This window comes from Coturnix japonica, chromosome 7 (genome assembly GCF_001577835.2).
Source record: "Coturnix japonica isolate 7356 chromosome 7, Coturnix japonica 2.1, whole genome shotgun sequence".
Lineage (NCBI taxonomy): Eukaryota > Metazoa > Chordata > Aves > Galliformes > Phasianidae > Coturnix > Coturnix japonica.
The window spans coordinates 12,095,652-12,119,086 of record NC_029522.1 but is presented as its reverse complement, the minus strand read 5'-3'; the positions used below and the strand labels follow the sequence as shown (position 1 = coordinate 12,119,086).

The following is a 23,435-nucleotide window of genomic DNA, read 5'->3' as shown; positions in this document are numbered from 1 at the left end:
TTCTTACTTGTTTTTTCTGGAAAAACATTTGTTGAAAAGTTGTTTTAATGTACATGGTGCCGGAGTTTGGTCACAGAACAGTGCTTTTCTGTAGCCAGAGCACTACAAAGTGTTCTGAAATGTTTCCTGGACCAAGTACTTCAGTGTATACTATACAGCACTATATTCTTCTGTCCTTGCTACTGTGGCAAATGCTTAGCAGAGGGGAAATAAAAGTATAAAGGAGTTCTTTGCAGGCTGGGTACATTGGTCAGAACTTTTCCCGCCTGTTCATTAGGATGGAGACCTACCTCACTGCCATATATACCTGGCTAATATCTGTCTTGTTTTTTTCCCTCCCTCAGTGTCACACGTTCTGACTACCTGAGCACCTTTGAATTCATGGACAAGCTTGCTGCAAACCTGAAGGGGAAGTTGGCCTCCCTGCCTAAACTTTAAGGCTTGGGTTCTACATGGGATCTGCAAAGAAATTTCCACTTCAGCTGCAGTCTATGTCACACTACATCACCATAGTGTAACATTTCAAATACTAGACAAAAATGAGTATAAAAGTTTTTAAGATGTTTAAAATATACTTTTTTTTTTTTTAAATCTCTTGAGCTGCCAGTTTAAGTCTTACTTTGCTAAGGAGCTGAATGTAATACTATTCAAGCTCCTTGTGGGCCTAGATTCCTTATGTCATTTTGAGCAAACCTGAGATTCCTCTCTCATGACTTTATGAGGATTTCTTTCTTCTCAAACTGGAAGTCAGTCTATGTCACACCTCTGGTCAAACCAGCAGTGACTTACTGGCCAGCAGACCTGAGAAATCAGAAACATCCTTATTGCTCCAGTACTGTCCACTGAGTATAAGTGAGCTCACAGGACTGTAACAGCTCTACCACAGCCCCTTTCTTAATGTACTTTTCAGTGCCAGCTACAGCACAGTACCCTGATAACAAGAAATTTGCTAAGCCAAAATTAGCATCTGAGAAAAAGCACTTAGTAAATGCTGCAAACAAATCCTATAGGCTAAAAGCCTAATGAAACTGCAGCAGTATCCTAAATGCAGGCTGTGCATTTAGATATATTTTTCCTGACTGAATGCAAATCATAGGAACTGTTCTGTCTGCCCCTTCCTGCGCAATTCATTAAGGTGCAGAATGTTTCTCCAGTTGTCTGAGGTATTACATACACTTGTTGTGATACAGCAAGTCAGCTTATTGACTGTGAAGAACTATTCCATCCTTTTTTTGTTGTGGTTTTTCTTTTTTTTTTAAAGAATAATTCAGTTTAGACTAAAATAAAAGCCAACTAACATTCTTTGTCTGTTTCCTTTATGTGATTAGGAGCAATGGTGAAATTCTGCCTCAGAAACAGAACTAGGTACCTCTCAGTACAATCCACTGCATGCTGGGCCAGAATTGAAACATGATGTCAATGTGAAATAATTTCTCTCCCTTCTCAGAGCAAAGTTTTAATGTATTGTGACTTTTGGTTGCCCATCAGTTGCCCTGTGATGGTAAGCATCAGGTAGTGCACTAGAATTTGAAGCTATCACTTCCCTTGATATTTTCGTGAATGATAGGAACACTTTAGCACATACAGATTAGCAGCTCCATGCAGATGTAGGTATAACACTGGGCTGGCCACTCAGCTCTTGAAGGACCCAAGCTGGAAGGCAAGCCCTCAAAAACAGGAAGGCCCTACAACATCAGTAGGTAACTCCCGACTGACTTGGGGGAGCCCTTTGTAAAAGGGAGCTTGTACATTAAACACTCTGCCTAAAGAGGTCAGGGGATAGATGTCACAGGGTTTTTATATTATCTATATATAGGAGACTTTATTTACACTTTAAAAAAAAAAGCTATACAGAACATTAGAGACATCCTAGTAAAGACACAGAAGCAGGAACTTACAGGCTACGTGTTCAACTACATCACTTCTTGCTTCTCATCTCCCATTGCTGTTAGTTTGCTTGCGTTGGCAGTGGGAAGTTCTACAGGAAGAAGTTCTTCTTTGATATTTTTGGTCAATTCCTTGGGTTTGGGCCTTTTCTTCTTTTTTGTTTTGTTAACAGAGCAGTGGAGGAACTCTGTGTTTGTAAACGGGTCACCCTGCCTCAGTTTGCTGTGGGACCAGAAGTATTAGATTAAATCACCAAGAGATTTCTTGAATATACATTATTTCAGTCTCTACAGTTTCTCAATTTTCTGAAATGCTTCCACCATAAGATGACTCAGTAGTAAAAGTTTATTCCCTATACAGTACAGCAGCAGCTGCACCAATGCAAAAACATACTTTCTGACTCATTATATAATAACAATTTCTCACTAGTTCAAACAGTAATACTGAAAAACTTTACATCACCCCTAGCCAGCACAGGCATTTTCATAGAATCATTTTAACAGCAAACATCATTTAGGAGCTAAATGTACAGTACAGAGTTAACGGTAAAGTAGAGTAGCCACTGTCTGCACCAAAGCAGCAATTGCTTTGTGAAAAAAATACAGCTACTGCTTTGGTATTCAAATCCACTAGAAAAAGCAAATATAGATCCAAACTGCTCATAGGATTTGCTGGTTTCACACCAGTGACTAGCTAAGCTCCACCACACTGCCCTCCCACTGCCCTCAGGGATGAGAAAAAGTTCAAGCATTAAGGACATGGACATCAGTCGCCAGATTACATTCACAGGCAAAATAGACTCAGCATAAAGGAGATTAAGGCAATTTAGTGCTATTGACACATAAAAGCAGCAAGTACGTACAAAAAAAAAAAAAAAAAGACATCCTTCCTGTCACTCTGCCCCCCCATATCTATTTCTTTACTCTAAGCAGAGCAGGGGAATGGGGCTGTGGTTAGCCCAACACTTCATCTCTACTACTCCTTCACAGTCACTGCCCCTACTCCAGCATGGAGTCTTTCCTATGGGATGCTGTCCTTCCCAAACTGATCTATGTGGACTTCCCACAGCTCCTCAAGAACTGCTCCAACACAGATCCATACCACAGAGTGTCATTTTTCAAGAACAATTGCTCCAGCATAAGAGCAACAGGTAGCTGCTCCTCTATAAGCTCCTCACAGGCTGCAGTTCTGGCCAAGAGTTAGCTCCTCTGTGGAATGCAACCTCCTTCAAGCCATGCCCACCTGCTCTGCCATGGGCTGCTAATAGCTATCTGCTACAGCATGGTACCCCACAGGCTGCAGGAGACTCCACCATGGGCTTCTCCACTAGCTGCAGGGAAACAACCTTCCTCTCCTTCACTGGCCTTGGTGCCTGCAAGGCATCTACATTTTCTCACTTCTCTCTCCCAGCTCCCACATCCTGTATTTTATCCTCACACTAATCCCTTATTAGCACAAGGGTACCACATGCAGACTTGCTAAGAGATGTATTTGTTCAGTGAAGGAGATAATATCTTTGATAGCTTGCTAACAAGCCTACACACATGCATGCTAATGCATAAAAAACACTTAACTGCACTGTGGTAAAGAGGTTCTCACAGAAACAGCAAGGGTAGGAGGGACTGAAAGACCAACAAAACATCAGAGGATTTAGCCCTGGACAGCAAGTGTGTGAGAGAAGAGCAGGAGCTGGAGTATAGGAAAAGTCATGGAATTAATAGTTTAAATGCCCACCACTTGAGACTTGGCTCTCTGTAGCAGGCTGGGTCCGGTCTCCGTCTGGATGTGCGTTCTGGTATTTCTTCCAAGCTGGGGACGAGAGATGGAGTCCTGGCATTGGTCAAATCCTGTAGCGGCTTGATCTCTAAAGAGACACATTCACAGATGAGATGATCAAAATGCTGCCAAATAGCTTCAAAATATCCTTAGAAATACAGCTTCCAGATGCCTTCATCACCATATTTCTCTGAACATTGCCTAAGCCTGAATCTAATCACACCACCTCTAAACTCAGTAGACCATTCTTGTTCCAAAATCCTATACTTGTTTCTCACAAGCAAACTTATTAATCAAATTAAGCTTCTCACTGGAAAAAAACAGATCCTTAGTATTACAAATACCACTGGGCTCAAATGTAGTAGCCTCTTTCTGCAAAAATGAGAGTTGAAAGTTCAAATGTCCAGTTGACAGCCTGTAGAAAGCAAGCTTAAGGCACCCAGAAAACCCAGGAGACTTCAGCAAGGCTTCCCATAATGCAAGACCCTGCCAGTGTTTACTGTGGCTTTGAAAGTGAGGTCAGCCAATGCCCTACAAAGTACAGCTCTTGTAGATAGAGTAGGCCTGACTGTGAACATCTACAGAAGTAAAAAAAAACAAAACAAAAAAACCAAATTCCCACTCAACTCCACCTTACACCAATAACCATTCATCATGAACAACTTGCTATTGATACTCTATGCCTACTAAATACAGAAGGCAAGCAGAAAAGTATGTACTGCCCGCACAGTGTGTAGTATTTGCCCCCAAATACGGGTCCCCTCCCCATTTTGCCACCTACCAGGTTCCTTTGAAGGTGAACTCTGGGAACAATGTTTAAAACTTGACGCAACCTGGTTTATTTCTTCAGATGCTTTTTGTGCCGTCCTTTCTTTAAACAGCAGAGACCTTTCTGGACAAAGAGGGGATTTTTCTGTAGTCCCTTTGTCTTCAGCCTCTGAGCTTTTGGAAACTGGCAGATCTGTGAGCCCACAGCTGACAGGCAAATCTGCAGAACAGATCACAGAGGAGGACTCAAAGCTCTGTGAAAGGTCCATAAGTTTCTTTGAAAGTGATATGTCAGCTATCTGCTCTTCTAGGGAAGCACCCAGCTCAGACAGCAGATTGGTAGGGGAGAAATATTTCTTAATTAGCACAGTTTGCTTAGATACAAGTTCCATAGAACTTTCACGGAGGACACTGGCACCATCATCACTCTGCTTGGCTACAGAATTGGTGTCTGGAGAAGCAGAGGTTTTTCTCTTCCTCCGAGGCCTTGATTTGCAACTGCTTTCTTTTTGCAAAGAACCAGCATTGACAACTTTAGTTTGCTCATTTTCTTGAGGATGCCCTGTTTGTTTTTTATTGTTCTGAGCAGCTACCATCCTCTTAACTCTGGGAATTTTGCTAGCCTTGCTCCCAGGAGCACATTGTGTTGATGGTACCACTTTATCCTTTTCAAAATCTGTCTGGACACAATCCAAGTTTTCTGTAAGATCCAAAGGACAGACAACATAAGTCCTCTTTCTGTGTTTATCTAGCGAATTCCTTGTGCCATCCTCAGCTATTCCTTGAACACCTGCAAAAGACCCAAAATCACCTTCGTGTTTCTGACCACTACAACTGCTTTTTGTGACAGTTTTCCTCCTCTTTGTCTGATTGTTTTTACACTGCTCTTCAGCTTTGGCCTCGGGTATATTTTCCATGCTGCTCGGCAAATTCCCCACAAAGTCATTTATTTGACAAATTACTCTAGTTTTTCTATTGGTTTTCCGTCTGCTACTCTTTGTGGTCACATTTGATGAGTCTTCCTGTAAAGCACGCACACTTGAAGTCCCATCCCTCAACAAAAGTAGATTTTGCAGACTGCAATCAACTGAGGGATCTTCATGACTTGAGACAGCATGACCTGGTATTTCTAACAAGCTGCTCTCCATGCTTTGGAGCTCAACAATTCCATCTTTCTTAACTTGCACTAAGCCACCACTTCCAAGATCACTCAGCTGTGGTTGGTTCACTATGTATGTTCTTCTGATACTGACCTTATTAGGAGAACATGAACACTGTACCACACCAGAGCCTCTATTTTTCAAGTCCAAAGCTCCAACACAAGCCTTCTGCTCCATATCAGAAGCCTCTGACCTATTAGACCATAATGCAACTTCTGACAAAATAGGCTTCTCTGCATTTTGGTTTTTCTCCTTGCTTTGGGGTATATCAGGACCATTTTTTGCACTGGTTTTAATCACATTTGTTTTCTTTCTTCCTGCACTTGTTTTTTTAACAGTCTTTATCTCATCAGTTTTACGTTTAACTTTACTTCTAATCTTTACAGGAATGGACTCCATGACATCATTAGAGGTGGAATCTACTTCAACACTACACCCAGTTTCTTCAGCCTGTAGCTGATCACAAAAAGCTTCTTTAACTGGAAGTCTTCTATTGGGACTAACAGTGGCTTCAGTAGGTGAAGCCAGTGAGCTGGGAGATTTGAGTTGTGGCTGTACGTTGTCCTCACTGAAGTTGCTGCTATCCTCTGTAATACCACACCAGGTTGCCCGAGTTGAAGCAACATGTGGGATGATATCAACATTTGAAGACTGAGTGCTGGCTGCAAACCAAGCGGAATGTTTTCTCCTCTGTGTAACATGCCCTTGTGAGAGACGATCACAGAAGCGCTTCACCATTTCATCTTCATACAGAAGTGGACAACTTTCCCAGGCAGGTGCTGACAAATTGTTATTTTGTTGGGTAGCACACAAGGACTCTGTTAGTAAAACAAAATTCATTCTTAAGACTCAGAAACGTAGCAAGCAAAAATCAGCTTGCTCAGTACCACTAAAAAAATACATCCTGCAATCCTACCACAAAACCAGAAGATAGAAAAAGCACGATTTTTGTTCCACAGACTCCACAAACTCAGTAACCAAATTGCTCAGCTCCGGTCAGAACAAAGGCATCCCAAAGCAACATCCCTTAAGCAGCCCTAATTTCTAGGGATGCTCACAATCAATGTGAGAAATTACTCGTATGAAAAAAAAAAAAGTCCACATGAACAAAGGCTGTGTCTCCAATTGTGCTCCAGGGAACCACACTTTTAGAAACTTCTGAAAACCTTATATAAGCACAGTGCCTTTTACTCAGGATACCTGATGAGTAGTTTTAAGATACTGTAAACATGCCAGTTACTCCCACTGAGACCTCCCATTCTAGGATACCCATAGTTCTTGCAATATCAGCATTACTGAAATATACAGGTCCTAACAGTCATTTAGAACAACAGGAGCTATAGCTACAAGCTAAGGGGAGCTACAGCACTATATATATGTCAAATCATACCAGAACAACTAGTAAAGATGCACTTACCTCTGGAGGGACATGAGTCAAGAAAAGCCTCTTGCGCTCCCATTCCTTCACGCTGGTTCTTCCCATTTTCTTCCTGGTGGGACTGAGTCTTCCCAGCAAACTGTGGTGGCAAAGCATCTTCAGAAACAGACAAAGTTTCCAGGGGCTTATCAGGAGCACAAGTCTGAAGACCTAATGAGGACTTCTGCATTGCTGTGGAACTGCCACTTTGCTGTCTCAAATTTCTTGGCTTTGAAATGGGTACCCTCAGTGGCATTGCTGCAGTGCTGGTGAGAGAGAAGAACAGCAGTAGGGCATATTCCACACCTGCAACATGCTAAAGAACCCAACAGAACAGCTTTTGCCTCCCAGAAGCCACTACGCTGCAGCAGCACACTTCTGAAGGCTTCAGATTCTGAAGAATACACACTGCCTGTCCACGATAGATTTTTCACTTTATGAATAAGTACTATTTGTAAGTAAAGTGCGCCTCTACATATGTGGAAGCAGAAGAAAAAAATACACAAGGCAACACCGAGGTATACCCTTCTTCTATGTAGATACATGCATGCTTAAGTATTCTTATACAAGATCATAGGAATACATCATTAGCAGAAATAAGATCCGTTTACAGTAGCTACAATTAAACCATCCCAGCAGTAAATTTAAAGGACGTGGCCTTTCCTCCAAAGGATCTACCATCTGTGTAAGACAACAAGGGCTGAGAAGGAAATCTTAGAGCAACCTCCAGCCATAAAGAAAAAACCTACCTGAAAGTGATGCGTTTTCACAGGAGAAAAAAGGGCAAGCTCACGTAAAAATACTCTTGGCACTAGGACAAATAAGATGAGTAATGGCAGCAGAAAGACAGGTTAAAGGTAAACAGTAAGCAGGAATGCTTTAGAGAAGACAAGTAATAAGAAACAAATAACTGGAAACATTTAAAACACAAGAGCCATTTCAGCATCTGACTTCAAAGCCAACCTCAGAAGATGATCATCAGCAATATCATCAGCCCAGCTATCTTCAGTCATGCTGTTCTTCTGGCGATCAGACGGGAATAAAGGACTAGTAGGGACCTGGAAAGCAGATAAATACAAAGGGAATTTAAAGTCTTTGTCATCACCTGTGCAAACACCTGCACACAGACAGTAACAGCTCAGTTTCACCTAGAAGAGCATCAAATACTTCCAGTGATCCTCTTCCATTTAAAATTGCACAACCAGAGGTCCTGTCCTCTCACTTCAAGGTTTCAACTGAACTGCATCTGCTGAAGAAGGCAGCTTATCCACCTTTCAAGAGAACATCAGCTACACTAGCCAAGGCCTACGCTTGCAACTTCCTGGTTTACTAGAAGTTATTTATTGTGCAAATTATACACAATGAGTCGCAGCAAAAATCACGTTCTGCCACCACAGGCAGAAGGATGAACTTAAACTAGTTTAGATAATCTGAGACGAGGAAGTGGGAAGATTCCACATACACTTCAAGGGACATTAGCACCAAACCAAAAAAAAAAATAAAAAAAATGCAGCCAGAAAATGTCAAGTAAGCTAAGAAAAATGGCAAAAGTGCTCAACACTGAATTCAGCAGGAGGCAAACACAGCCTCCATTCCAGTACAACCAGCAGCATGCTCACATTTCCCACTGCTTACCTCAGAAAGCCGAGCCATCTTCACTGACTCCACAAGGTTTTCTAGTTCTTTGAAGACGTTATTCTATGTTGAGGAAACACAGAGAAACAATAACTGTATTAAACCAAAACATCCGTTCCAACAAGGATACTGGAAGCCATAAGAAAGCACAGCACCTCTGGGGAGAACATAACTTAAAGGAAAGAATTTACATGTAAACGGAGACTCATTGCAGATGCAAAAGATATTGACAATCAGTGACAGCTCATGCACCTCCCCAAAGGCAAAGGCGCTAGCACTGCCCAACCTCTGATAACTCTGTTAGTGCCATACCAGGAAGCAGAGCTTGTTTCGCAGAGAAGCATTCTGGAAGTGGCACTGCTCCAACTCCATCTGCAAGATGACCTTCTCCTTGGCAAGCTGCTGTGCATTAGCTTTCTCTGCATTGAGGGCCATTGCCAGTGCTTTATTGTTGTGCTTTAGGGAAACTTTAATAACTGAGGAGTTGTCTGTAAGCAAGAGAAACACCACAATTAATCAGCATTCAAGGTTTCATTCATGCCTTTCTCCTCCCTTGTCATACTTCCTTCTCTTCCAAAATTAGCCTTTCTTTCTTCAGGCCCAAATATCTACAATTCAACAGTCCCCTACACAAAGACAGTAGTACAAGTCATTCCCATATGGTTGTAATTATGGAATTTTCCAGAAAGCAGCAAGGAAGACATTCCATTGTAGCGTGAAACACTTTAGATACAGACATCTCCATTTTCAAAGGGTCATGCTCAGCCAGTAACCTATCTTTCAATTCTTAATGAATGACAGAATGGCTTGGGAGCTGAGTACAGACAGACGTGATTCTGATTGAGAAAGTCAACTATAGCTCTCAGACCTCGTATCCATCCAAAAAGAAGGATGGATCCACCTACTTCCCTCCGTAATATACCTGGAACAGACTTCAAACCATCTTTCCTAATTTTATGGCAAATAAGTAGGAATAACAGTAATATTTAATTTTATATGCTATTTCTCCAATATTTCCCCTATAAATCCAGTTAGTCCAGCTTCACAATGGTAAGTATAAACATTAGAACACCTCTTCCATTTAATGCTGTTGACAGGATGCTAATACAGACCCTGAGGACTCAGTTGCCCAGAGCTTTGTCCAGAGTCACCAGAGACACTCCAGCAGCCTGCAGCTGCCCCAGCTGCTGCTCTTCCATGGTTCTGTGTTACAGTTCGTCACATATCCCTCAGACATCTTCAGACACCTCAGCAGGCACCTGACTCTCATTCTCAAGCGGAACAAACTCTCTAGAAGTCCAGAGGCTGGTAAGAAATTGTTAACTATAAAAGCATTCACTAAGAGACCACCCCACTCCCACCCCTGGGCCCAAAGCGCCGTTCAAACAGCCCCTACAACACACTGCAAGACAAAACACACTCACTGATGATTTTAGTTTTGATTTTTGACGCAAGTGAAGCGTTCAACTTAGCGGCCCTCAGGACGCCGTTTTTCTTCTCCCGCATCCGCTCTCGTACATCGCTCAGGACAAAGGAAGCTTCGGAGGCCTTCCGACATGCCATCGCTGGAGGAAGGCGGGACACCAGGCAGGGTTAGCGCGGAGCCTGCCCAAGGTTCACTCTGCCAGAGGCGAACCGCCTCCCCACCTCACTCCAGGCCCCGGCGGCAGGGCGACAGCGCGGCACATGGCGCTGCACCTCCGCGGGCCGTTCCAGCCCCGAGCCGTCCGCCGACCTCCCTCCCACCCAGGCCGGCAGCCTTCCCTCACCTCCCTTCCCGGCGGGACAGCAGCCCCTCGTCACGCCTAAGGAAAGATGGACGAACGGCAGCTCTCTCCAGCGAAGACGTTAGAATTCAAACTCAGCCGCACACCGCCCGCCTCTCACCTCGCTCCGCCCCGGCGGCGGACAGGGCGGGCGCACGGCAGGAGCGCAGAGGAAACGGCGGAGTGTCCGGCGGGCGGTGCCGAGGGGCTGCGATACGGGTCTGCTCCTTCCTTACTCAGCTCTTCCAGAAGGAGTCTTCCCCCCCGCGGTAATTGACCTTTCAGAGACCCTTTTCTACACAGCCTTAGCAATGAATTCCACTGTTTAAATATGTTGCAAAGGCAATGGTGAAAAAATAGTTGGTTGTGTTGCAATTTCCTGGCTGTCTGAATTCTTCCTAATGCTGTATGTGAAAACAATATTGATGAAACAGCAAGAGATAGGAGCCTTTTTTGCTATAAAGCCTCATGCCATACATACCACAGATGAAACCCCAGACAGGCTCTAGGGTGGTAACGGGTTTAGCTCTTCATAGTTTCATAGTTCCGTGCGGGTTGGAAGGGACCTTAGAGATCATCGAGTCCAACCCCCGGGATTCGAGCCTCCTGTGTAGCAGAGCAGCACTTCTACCACTTGCGCCACAGGGGGGATTCGAACTCCGGGCCCCAGTGTTGCAAGGCGGCGTCTTCCATTGCTCTATAACCCTACAGCTACTGAATGCTGACAGCATCCTTTACAAGCAATTGGATCTGTCAGGGGGAAAAAAAACAATGAACAATCTCAGCCTCCCTTGTCAACAAGTCATCTGTGTTTACAACTAGCCACCCAAAAGTAAAACTTAACACCCTGAAGAGTAAAAAGATAATTTAGCTTGAGGTTGATGCTCAACCTGAGGGTGCAGAATTCACCTTTTCCCTGGGGTATTTATTTTCCTTTTAATTTCTCTCAGCACAAAGTCCTACAGTCCTGTGTGAAGCTGTAGCCTCATTTCCTACTCACTGGCAGAGGCAACAAATGAACAGCAGCATCAAGAGAGAAAAGCTTCTCATAGGTCAGCAAAGTCAGGGAAGCCCCAAACCCAGATCCTACAGCTATTACAAGAGCTGATGCAGGTAGAGCATAATTTCTTGAGTGCATGTATGAAAGAGAATATGGGAACAATACTCAGTAACACAGAGCTTCCTAAGCAAGTCTGTGTTTTTTGGGAGCAGGGAAGTGAAGCATGTACTTCGATTTCACAGTAAATTTGTGGGCCTAGTGCCAGCTGTTCTCCTACTGTGTCCTGTCAGGCCAGCCCTCATCTCTTCCAGCATGTCCTCTTCTCAGTCTGTTCAGTGATCTACAGCTAAATGCCCTCGTACCCCATAGATGAGATTTATACACACACAGTGGGGAGGGCAAGCTGTGTGCCCATGAACCAGCAGCAATTTAATGGATCACATTATGTGAAAGAATATACATCACCACAATGGGAATGCAAGCAACCTGCAGGATTGATGCTCACCTTAAATGGTCTCAATTCCCATCACCAATCTCCTTACCATCACTTCCAGTACTGTGCTCTGTCTTCTTTACTAGGTTATCTCTCAGTTTCTACTGCAATCCTGACTGCAAATTGGTTTTCTCTAGATTTTTGTAGTGGGTCTCTAAGTGTCCCACACTCTTTACTCCTAATTCAAGTTCAGCTGCTGATAGAGATACTTGGTAGGATGCAATTGGATCCGAGATATCATTGAGACACTTGCATTACAGTGACAGCTAGAGTATCCCCAACCATGAAAAGAAACCACCTAAAGAGTAATTTGCTTTCTTCAGCATCTCTTTCTTGTAGGGGTTTGAGTGATAACTTCTCACTAGCAATGTGGGACTAACTGACTTCAGGACAGAATCACAGTAAACCAGCTGAAAAGTTATAAACAGTGAGTGCAAATCAACTGCACACAAACTCAACCTCCAGCACCTCTCATTGCATCTGAGAAGGAACTGTAACAGAAAATGTAATTGTGGGGAAAAAAACAACAAGGGAAGTTGAACTAGGAAGATACCTACCGTACATAGACCTCTAAGAATATGATCACTTGGTGCTTTCCTCATTACGCCAAGACTGGCATCAGAAACTTCTAGCAGCCTCCTAGAATCCATACACTTCACTTTTATTCTAATGAGGCACCTGCTGCATGTTAGAAGGTTTAAATAACATGCTTCTGGACTTAGGGGTTTCTGAACACCTTTTATTGGCATACCTCTTTCTATCTTAAATGCCCTGCTGACCACTAATTTTATCATTCCTTTCTAGCCTGCAAAGTAGCATGGGCCTTAACCAACCTAAATGAACTAAGTGTCAATGTAGGGCAGGCACAGACACACTGGAGCTTTGTTTTCCGTACGTGGCCTTCAGGGAGATGCTTTTGCTCCTGGAGTGGCAGAAGCAGCTTTTGTCTCTGCTGTCCTGTTCCTCTGTTGAATCTCTGCTGAAAATTATCCCAGACCTACCAGAAAAAGAAACTGGATACAGCAAACAAATGCAACTGAGCAATTGAATACCACAAAGGAAGTATTCAGTGAACCCTCTCAGTTCCAAGATACAGCCTGCTTCACAAGGGCCTTGCCTGTGTGCAAAGCAAGACTCCCTAATTACAAATCTTTAGTCATATGTACTTGCCCTGTAAAAAAATACTGTAGGTATTACAATCTTGAATTCATGACTCAAGTCACAAATCATTGTGTGGCCCTGTCATTTCAGAAAAGATCATTTCTGCTGGGATACCTAAGTTCCCTTTTAAATGACAAGGAGTCCATTAACGTTTTGCAAGTAACAATTAAAAATTACTGTGGAATTACCAGACTACAATTCATGAACCACATGTAATTCACAGCATTTCTAGTACACTTAAAATACTTGACATGCTAGGCTTTAATGTTAATGATGGACTGCCACCTAATACCCAGAAAGGACTCCAGCTCACAGTTTCATGCATCAAAAGCCTTGGTCATAACCTTTGTTTAATTTCTTCATTGCAAGAACTAGAAGCACCACTAGATGCCACTCAGGGACATTTTCACAGCCTTCGTTCCCCTCAGCTCCTGACATAAGCTGATGAAGATCCAGATCTGCTCATAGTTCATCCAAAAGTGCTGCATAATTTTAAGTACAGGCTTAAGCTCATTTTGCCCTCTGGGAAAGGAACTGAAAATGCTTTACCGAATTTGGAGACTAAGTAGTTCATCTCCCAAAGCCCTAATCAGTTTAAATTACTAAATCTGTTTTCATAAACAGTAATTATTGGGAGAAATCTTACACATCTTTAAGAATCCAGGAGTCAAAGAACTGGAATCCAGCCAATCTCTAAATTCTACTTCTGTGCATCTTAGATCATTTCCTGCCCACACACCCCCACCTTTCCCATCAAAACAAAGTAATGGAGACTCCTATTACTCCCCATAATTTCCAAAGCCTTGATTCAGACCTCCTTGAAGATAAGCAATAGCTTTACTAAGATAAATAGATAATTTGGGAGCTTAAGTCATGTCCTAGTGGGATTTAGGATCCAGAAGACTGATTCATGAGCACAGACATCCCAGACTAAGAGGTAATAACTCTAACAACTGCCTGATACTTGAGTTGCTTATCCCCCACCCAGACATTTCAGCAGCTGCCATGTGAACAGCCAGCAGCTGCATGCTGCCTTGCCAGGATGATAACAGTAGACCACACTCTGCTATGAACTGCAGCAGTTTGGCTACTGCTTGTGCAAGCTAAATGTACAAGAAGCTGGGTAGGCCAATCATCCAGAGCAGAAACTACCAGCAAAGCAGTTCTCATTTGTCCATCACGACTCTGAAGCAGTTATCATTTCAGCTGACTACACACAAAAAGTGCATCTATTTGGGTTGGCACAGAGCTTCTGCAGATGGACTAATCTATGAACTGTTTTCCTTCCACGGCCACTGGATTCAACCTTTCAAGCTCTCCCTGCATTCATTAGCCATGCTCACTGCCCTCAAAGCTGCAGAGTGCACCTGGAAACAGAGTGAGCATATTTCACCTTGAGTCCCACAGGGCCAGGCAGGGGGGCCATGGGGCAGCAATAGCAAGATATAGCCTGCTGAGCTCCAGCAGCTTTGCACAGAAAGAGAAGGGTAAACTCTGTGCCTAATGCTTTGGGAGTGGAGGAGGGTACAGGTATTTTCCCATTGCATCCTAGAAATACTATTTAGCTCAGACTCCTGAAGTCTATGACAGCTGCAAGAGAAGTAATTCATCTAAGCTGAGATAAACAAAAAGACAATCTCATTTGTTCTTAAGCTTGAACTAATATTAGTACTTTTGTAAATGTCAGTTATGCTACCGGCCAGTGAAAGAGCCACCCCACTCCTTGGTGCTTCTCCTGATACAACAGAAGTGGGAGAAACTCTTGCAGCATTAGGGAAAGTTGGGTCCCATCATTCACCTTTGCATCCCTCTCTTCCTCTGACTAGAAATCTGGGCATACAAATCTCAGGACTCCATGGAGAAGTAGAAGCATCCACTGCTGAGATGCATTTAATATTCGCCATGCAGTAGAGAGACTCCATGGGAACTTTCTACATACAAAAATGACAGAATTACAGATTTTTCAGCTGCTTTTAGCCAGGAAGCAGCCACCCACCCATCAGAAGGTCATGATGTTTAGCTGCATTAACCTGGAGCTTGGAGATGGTCCTGTATCCTAATGCAGAAGTCATCGTCATAAAATGGTTTGGGTTGGAAGGGAATGCCAAAGGAAAACCCGTAATTCAAAACAAATTTTTGTTCTTATGCCTGGTGATCATCAGCCACTGAGTCTCTTTATGGAGATGCCAGAAGACAGTACTGCACAAGAACACCTAGCAATTGTTAAGTGTAATCAAAGATTACAAAGGTCTTTAGAAGTTTGAAGCTTACTTTCAACTCAGATACAGTTTTTCTATAATTTCCTTAATAAATAAAAAATAAAAAATCAAAACCAGCATATCACAGGTTTCCTTATAGGATCAGTCTAAAGTAAAAAGCAGTTGCTGTACACACCATTCCTCTCTATTCTGAACTGTTCATGAAGAAAGACCTAAACTCAGCTTGGTACGTGCAGAAATTACAAGTTCACAGAGTCTTTGTGCTGACATTGATTGGGCTTCTTAACCACACCTCTCTCCACTTCCCCTTCAATCCATGTGAGCCAAAATTCAAGGCCAAAGAGATTTCAATTAGAAGGCTAGAAGGGCTCCAGTTCATCAGCAATATAAACTTGCCCAACACAAGAAGCCAGCAAGACTTCAGCCAAAAATTTCTGCACCATCAGCAGTTTTGACTGGTTAGTTCATCCTCTAGGACATGGAATTGCTGGAACACACTGTCCAACCCCATTTAACAGCTCCTATCTCTCCACAGCCTGCATTCACTGCCCTGTCAGACTCGGCATAAGCTCATCCCTAGTGCTCAAGGCATCCAACAGCCTCTGAGCAGGTACTTTTCCTTGCAAACAAGTTCAGCAGAGCAATAGGCAGCAACTAGTGCCAGGACTTGCGCAAAATTAATCCCAACTCAAACAGCATTAGTCTGATCCCATGAAAGCCAAACCAGAAACCGCTTTGAAATGAGGTCATTACAAGAGGGAAAGGGGGGAATTGCTGGGGGGATGTTGCTGCTGAGCATATGAATAGCAGAACAAAGGCAGGGGAGTGGTTAAGATTAAACAGCTAGAAAGAGATTAATATCTCATGACTGATTTCTGTTCACTGACCTGAAATAAAAGAACCAGTAAGATTTTCACTAACAAATCAGTCATTAACTGTGTTATTATAGTGCTGTACTATTAGAGTACTGACATGGCCCTCCAGTTTCCACTGGCTAACATTCCCTGCTCATTGTGAATTAGGCAGTTGGAGTTAAGAGTGAGGTACACAATATAACATTAAATAACATGGGACTATGCACCTTCAAGAGACAGCCAGCAATAAAAGCAAATACTGGAGTCAGAGCAAGAGAAAGTCAGTTTTAGTCAACCTTATTACAACAACGTTGTGATAATGAATGCTGGCTCCAAAGGTCCTACAGATGGAAGATACAACATCTCTACTGCATTTTCCATAGCTAAGAATGACTAAGGGGGTTCAAAACAAGAACTAGTGCACACCAGCTCCAAGCTAATTGTTTGCAACAAAGCAGAGTCAGGGGACACTAACTACCATGGAAGCAATCTGCAAGCAACTCACACGCCATGTTAACTAACGGATCAAGTTGACAAGGTCTCCACTTGAATGAGATGGAAGATAGTAGTTCATTTTTTGGAGTACAGCAGTTTCTTTTGATCTGAAGTCTCACCTAACAATGCTATAAATATTTGTATAACCAGCTTAACATATTCTGTGACATGCCTGTTTTTAAGAGTCTAAGGTGATAATCAGAATAAAACAAGTCAAGGTTTGATCTAGCCTTGTTTCACACAAGCAAACTTTCACAGAGAAAAACTGCCATTCAACTGACCCAATCTGATATACAGTATCAGCAAATAATTCAGAGACTGACAAATACCTACGAGAACCATTTGAATTGCTCCCATATTTAATGTAGCAATCTTTTTAGTCTTCAAGGATACAGTAGTTAATTACACACCAGGAAGAGACTGAAACATTTTTCATCATTATTTCCCCTAACACATGGTAATGTTAAAATCTGTACACAGTAAAAGATTAGAAGGCAAAAGCTAACACCATCACGTGAGATGGAGAGGTGATAACATACTGAAATGGAGGCAAAGTTCATCTCCTCTCACAGAAGAAAAAGGGTTGAATCATAATCAAACAGACTTAAGCAGCATGTAATCTCAGAGCAGTGAAAGAGGAGCAACAGACCTAGACCAGAAACTGTTTGGGTCCTTTGAGTTTACCAGCTTTTAGGAAAAGGAGGTACTATAAAGGAGAACAAATGCAAAGGCCAACATCTGCTGTGCTACCACCAGTACAGCAATGCTTACCACTCCAGTCCCATCTGTACTCAGATTCCTCTAGGAATTGTTTTTCCAGCTCCTTAAGTCATAACATCTTTACACAGCATCCTTCTGTAAACCTGACTTCAGGAGCTACGTGGACGTTGAGCTGATGTCAATCTCTCTGCCTCTACCAACTTCTGAGCTGCACTGATCTGCTCCAGCAGGAGGTTCAGTGAAACCTGCCAGGCTATTCATCATGCAAAAGGAATTAAATAAGCATAGTAAAGTGGATTAGAAACAGGACAACATCCTGTTGTGCTGGGAAAAGTCTATTGCAACACTAATTGTCATTCAAGTAATTATGTGTATGCCTACTAATCATCACTGAATTCTGTGCCAGCAGGTGCTCTGTGAAATAATGAGTGAGAACCATAGTAAAACAAAACACAGGTGATCTCATCTTAATAACATACCAGCTCAGGTTTGGGTAGCAGGGTCTAAATATTTTTTCCCTTAGTGACTTCCAGGCATAGTTACAAAAATGCTCTTTAAGTACTTGAGACTTGGAAAGAGAAAGTGGTACAGAGCACACAGAACTATTAGGATAATACAACTTCATCTGCTGACAGGAACTAACAGATGCATTATTCAGTGATCACTGGGATAGCGTATCCAGATTCTTGACTGCTCTGTCCTGCTGTTTGTGGGTGAATAAAACACAATTCTCCACCTGTTGCAGAACAGGCAGTGTTTCTATTAAACTAGGGATTGCTAAGAAATCTTACTTGCTTCTGGTTGCAAATGCTCAGAGAACCTCAAGGCCTAACTAAAGAATGTGTCGAACTAAAGAATGTGTCGAGTGCTAGAGAAGCATGGGGAATTCACAGAAACTACCCAAATTTTTGCTAGCAAGTCTTCCAGTTTAATGTAAGCTTATTTTACAGTTGGTAGAAAACACTACAGATGCTTGACTTCAGGCTGTTTTTCTCTACATGAAGACTCACTACCCCTTGTAAACCATTCCTACATACAAGCTTTTCTGTACTGCAAATGCAATCAAACTCAAAACAACTAGCTGTTATAGTAGCTGTGGTAGCTGGAAGCAGTTATAACCACACTCCTCAGGTCACAGGCAGTGTTCAACTAACAAGATGTTTTGACTCCAGAGTTTGAGATAAAAGCCTCCTCCCTACAGCACACAGCTCTTGTGCAGCACAGGGTCCTGGAGGAGGAAGTATACAGCAAGTCAGAGACAACTTGGATGAGCACTTCAAAGTCCACACAGTACTGTCTAGAAACTAAACCACAATGCACAGACTGTGGAGAACCTTACAGCTCCAATCAAACCAGGCCCTGAAGGAACATAATTCTGAGCATTTTGGAGATCAGTCTGAAAACTTTCAAAATGTTTGTCCTAATTTTATTTTTTTTTTCCAGTTCAACTGCAGCTAAGTCTCTTCAAGTGAAAAGATCATTGCATTCTGTCTCACTTTTAGTTAAGCTCCAAAAGTCTATGCACCTCCCAAGTGAAATGCATATGTCTATGCAGATTGTAGAAGGCCCACCTCTGCCATAACCAAGGATATCCATCCTTGAACTTCCAGGCTTTTTGGTCCATGAATTCTTAAATACACTTGATACAGAATCCCAGCAGTGAAATGTAGATAGAGGTAAGCATCCATTAGCACACATTTTGATTACATCATTTTCCATCTCACACCCACAAATTAAAGAAAACTGACAGCAACACTTGGTTCAAAAGCTGTTAAAAACTGCCCTGGTTTTCATTTGTATACTGTGAAAACTCTTTTACAGCATTAACACTGGAAATCCATATGCATACAATCAGGGGACAGGAAGATGTTAAAGTGACACAAAGCAACTTTGCCACAGCAGTTCCAGCATTTTCTCTTGCATGCATTCCCATTATTAAAGAAAAAATATTGTTTGACCTATTCTTTAATTTGATCCTCTGCTTACTGAAAGCAACATATTTAAGTATCTCTAACTCAATTTAACCACTGCTAAAATACAGCAGCCCATTAGGACCTAGAACATTCAATTATTAACTCTGGTTACAAAGCTCTTTTGTTCGTGTATTATTAAAAAAAGGGAAAGCTTCAGCACAGTTCAGGTGTAAAAGAACTGTGCCTCCCTTCTCCATATTCTACATAGTAGAAGATTTACAGGACTCCAGAACTGAGTGCAGAGACAGGCACAGAGTTGTATGATTATGTGGTGCACAGAAGTCATCCGTGGAGCTTTGGACCAGCCAGACCTGGACACCCATCTCAGCTGCAGCTACTCAGAGTGAAAAGCAGCTGCTGGATGATCTACAAATGTCCCAATTACATTGACCATCACTACTGCCAGAGGAGGGGAAATCATTCAGACTACCAGCACTAGACAATAGTTCTCCTACAAACAGTGGCAAATTCACAGCTACATTTTCATCATGGAGGTACTGCAAACCAGTCTCACAGCTGTAAATTAGGAGATATGACAGTAAAACATTTACAGTATTTGCCACGTTTACTAATCAGTTATTTCTGTCAATGACTGTTCAGATCTCTACTAATATCAAAATAAATCTTTCAGTTGCTTAATCACTTTTCCTTGGTTAAAAAAAAAAACAAAACAGTCTCAGTGCCCAGCAGTTCCTGCTGCTACTTGGCATCATGTCGGGCTGTTCTGCACAGGACCGCCCAGCTCCTGTTTCCACAATCAGAGCTTACACTGTGCTCTCCTTCAGCAACGACCTCACACGGTTTCTAGACATGAACTCATGCTGACCCCTGCATAGCAAGGGGAAGTAACAGCTTTCCTTAAGGCCTTGGGTCAGAAACTAGAAGAGAGAACCATTATGCTACCCAGTCTGCAACCCATTCAGCATGCAAGTGGGACCCCACACATTTCACACATACTCAAACAGCACACTGTTTACACAACACTGTAGGATTTTAAAACGCCTCTTTCAAGTTTCACAACACTGGCCATCATTCAGGTCTCTATGCACCTTCTGTTTCTGAAGCCTGGCAGAACCCGTGGAGGATTCATGAAGGCCCAGGGTGGGGGACAGGTTGGTTTCATACCCCACCCACAAGGAGGTCCTATGCTGCAAGCAACATCCCTACTTCTGGTAGGCCACAACACTAACATTTTGCAATAATCCAGCAGTAGTTGGAGTTTTGCCTCCATTTGGGTTCTTCCCCAAACCAAGATGAGTTAACTTGCAAGATCTGACAGCGTGCCCACAGGCCATAACTACAGCTGGTGCTCTCTGACTTACCCTGCCACTTGAGAGGGAACAGCTCAGATCTACACAGACTGTAGGTCCCTACACATTCTGACATGGTGACACCTTCCTGACACTTCACATTTTCAGAAGTTATGCTGAAGACTGAGAGCCACTAAGCTCTGCAACATAATGAAATCCTTTGTTAAATGGCATCTGCGCTAAAGTAGAATTATTTGACTTGAAAGTGTGGTAGCTTTACTGAGCACTAGCAATAACACAGACACTAAGATGGCTCACTTCAAGTAAGAAGTTTTGGTGTAAAATAAGCCCCCATAATCACATACTAAATATTCAGCTTTAAAGAGTCTTTAACGTGTATCTGACATAACTCCCAGCACAGCTTCAGTTTTAAGGCCTCTGGTAAAGGAGCTTATGCTGCAGAAAAAAAGAAGAAAAGATCAAGCTACTGCCCAGGCCTTCCATAGCAGGGGATTCATTATACTGCAGTTCCCCTGTGGTAAAGAGATCAAAGTACAGAGGACAAAAACACTTCCCATAGTCCCAGGCTACCCTGGGGTTAATTCCTTCCTGAATTTAAGTGTGATGAATGTTTTAACCCTGAATACGTGACAGCAGAACAACTAGGGGCTAGAGGAACTTAATGCTATTAGCCCAGTCATCACTTCCCAGCTTTAGCTGTGGTCAGTCTCCAGCACTTAAACAACTAAAAACCTTAAATACCAGCTTATTCATCAAGGGTCCAACGAATTCCTTCCCATTTCCAAATCCTGAAGACAATGAACAAACCCTGACCTACCTGGGTTACATGAATATGGTGACAAAAGGAAGATTAAAGACTTCTTAGGCTTGCTAACTTACCCAATACAACAGATGCACTCAGTTTGCATAAACTCGGGCAGAGAAACTCAAGGAAAGCCAATACTGTATATTTATATTAATATAAGACAGGATCTCTTTTGGTTTGTTTCTTCTACTTCAGAGATTAATTGGCTCAAATCTGCCATCAGACACAGGCAAGACAATTACTGAGCTTTTCCTTGTTCTCAGATTGCCTTCTCTATATCCACACCCTTCTCTCCACCCACTCTTATCTAACTTGCTGACTAAACAAGTTCAGTAAGACACTAACATACAGCCACTGAGCAGATACAAGGTACAAAACCACAAATGATGAGCAAATACGGGGAAAACCACTGATGTAAACAGATTCACCACAACACAGCTGCTAAAGGACAATGAAAAACAACACCACCTACCCAACTAATTAACATCCATGAAACAATCGGAACATAATTACAAAAAGAAAGCAATAAGAAGTCAATAACATAATTACCTTCCACAAATAAATGAATCCACAAATATTCACATTTTAAATCACATAGACTTAGAACAAGTTATCTGTGTATTTCTTTGTCTTCATATCCCTCGACAGGTCTCCGTGAAGTAATAGTACACTGAAGTCACCAGGAATTATACTAGACCTACAGTAATGAGACTGTAGCCCACCCTTTTTCCACAGGCCTCTCTCACTTTGCTTATATCTGCACCATGATAAAGAATTCAGTATAAGGTTAGAGAACACTGAATGCCTGCCAGCTGCTTATACCAACAGGAGAGGCCAGACTTGACTTAAATCCAAAGATACCTGAGCCGTTTCAATACAGACCTCCAGAAAACCACGCTAATGACTTTACAGGATACTACTTGCTGTAGGAGACCCTCATGTAGTGAACAACAACCCAGGATCCAAGGGAAACTGCAGGATTTACTAGGGTGAAAAGGGATAACAGCAGCCAAAAACACAGCAATACTACTAAGAAATTATGGTCAATTGTATAGCAAAACAAAATAACACTTATGCCACCAAATGGGATACAAGTAACAATGATAACAATAACAGAAAAAGCTACTCACCCCCTTCCAACAAATAACAACAGCTGAAGAAGAATATCTACCTAAAGAACAGTTACTTTCTCAGCTATTTAACCCTTAAATGGAGCCATGCTCCACCTCTTATAGCCTCTAAAGAATATTGTCTTCGCCTGAGCTCTGTGAGTTAGGCACACCTTCATAACAGGTGCTCAATCATTCATTCAGGCTACGACCAAGCAATTTCACTAAACTAATGTTTCCCATGTAGACCCAGTGCTCTATGAGCAAGTAAAATTACTTCTGACAGGTTTTCAGAAATATCCAACAAACTGCTCACAGAGGAACCGATAACTCTATACAGAAAGGAAAATAGAACTCACCTAACTATGAATGGGGCTCTCCAGCTTGCTGCATAGTATTTTTCCTCAGAAACAGCCCAGGTCTAAGAGATGCTTCACTTCTGTGGCTGGTCCTTATTGTGCCCACCCTTCTGGTCAGCTGGAGAGCACAAGTGCAAATAATTTGCCTCCACCCCTTCACCAGGTGCACCAGTTTAAGCCACAGTCTAACAGTTCCCTGAGAGTGGTGAAAAAGCTCAGGTCTTCTTAAAGCTCACTCTCTCTACTTCAGAACTGGATATAGTCTTATTTGTGGCCTTGTTTTTTGTGAGAGCAGATAGATATAGTGAGGTTCCTTCCAATCTTGCTGTGACTGCAGAGGTTTTGTTTAGAAGGCGTTTAGCTCCCATGTTTTGTTGTGGGCAGCTGCTAGCACTAATGGTATGTTTGTAAAAAGCCACACATCAAGCAGTGGTAAGTTTTTTTTATCATTCTTTCTCAGACATCTAGCATATTTCTGGAGTATTTCTTTAGTTTTATGTGAGATCCACGTTCAAGGTACAGACTGCTTTACCACAGTGGATTCTACGTTCGTTTATACATGGTCTG

General features: G+C 42.5%; 2 protein-coding genes across 7 annotated transcripts in view; one reads left to right on the top strand and one right to left on the bottom strand.

Annotated features, from left to right (window-relative positions):
- Positions 1-1,302, top strand: part of IDH1 (isocitrate dehydrogenase (NADP(+)) 1) — a 10,424-nt gene extending 9,122 nt beyond the window's left edge. For both annotated transcript variants that reach the window (XM_015868302.2, XM_015868303.2), the window contains exon 9: positions 345-1,302. In XM_015868302.2, the coding sequence (XP_015723788.1) occupies positions 345-438 (94 nt within the window). In that variant the 3' untranslated portion in view covers positions 439-1,302. The remainder of the gene's footprint in view (positions 1-344) is intronic.
- On the bottom strand, positions 576-23,435 carry LOC107316590 (shugoshin 2-like). 5 transcript variants are annotated; one of them, XM_015868284.2, is made up of 9 exons: positions 10,891-10,985; positions 10,068-10,208; positions 8,956-9,131; positions 8,644-8,706; positions 7,972-8,066; positions 7,009-7,274; positions 4,445-6,409; positions 3,622-3,751; positions 576-2,109 (listed from the first exon to the last, which is right to left on the bottom strand). In XM_015868284.2, exons 2-9 carry the CDS (start codon positions 10,204-10,206, stop codon positions 1,914-1,916), a joined length of 3,030 nt encoding a protein of 1,009 aa, XP_015723770.1. In that variant the 5' UTR covers positions 10,207-10,208; positions 10,891-10,985; the 3' UTR covers positions 576-1,913. The 5 variants fall into 5 exon arrangements, with proteins under 5 accessions (XP_015723770.1, XP_015723767.1, XP_015723772.1 ...); XM_015868281.2 differs by lacking the exon at positions 10,891-10,985 and adding an exon at positions 10,413-10,831; XM_015868286.2 differs by lacking the exons at positions 10,068-10,208; positions 10,891-10,985 and adding an exon at positions 22,869-23,435.

Coding starts and splice junctions, on each gene's coding strand:
- LOC107316590 (XM_015868284.2), bottom strand. CDS start 10,206: ATGGCATGTCGGAAGGCCTCCGAAGCTTCCTTTGTCCTGAGCGATGTA. Junction 9,132..10,067: donor AATCAAAACTAAAATCATCA/GTGAGTGTGTTT, acceptor TCTTGCTTACAG/ACAACTCCTCAGTTATTAAA. Junction 7,275..7,971: donor GCTGATGATCATCTTCTGAG/GTTGGCTTTGAA, acceptor CTCTCTCACCAG/CACTGCAGCAATGCCACTGA.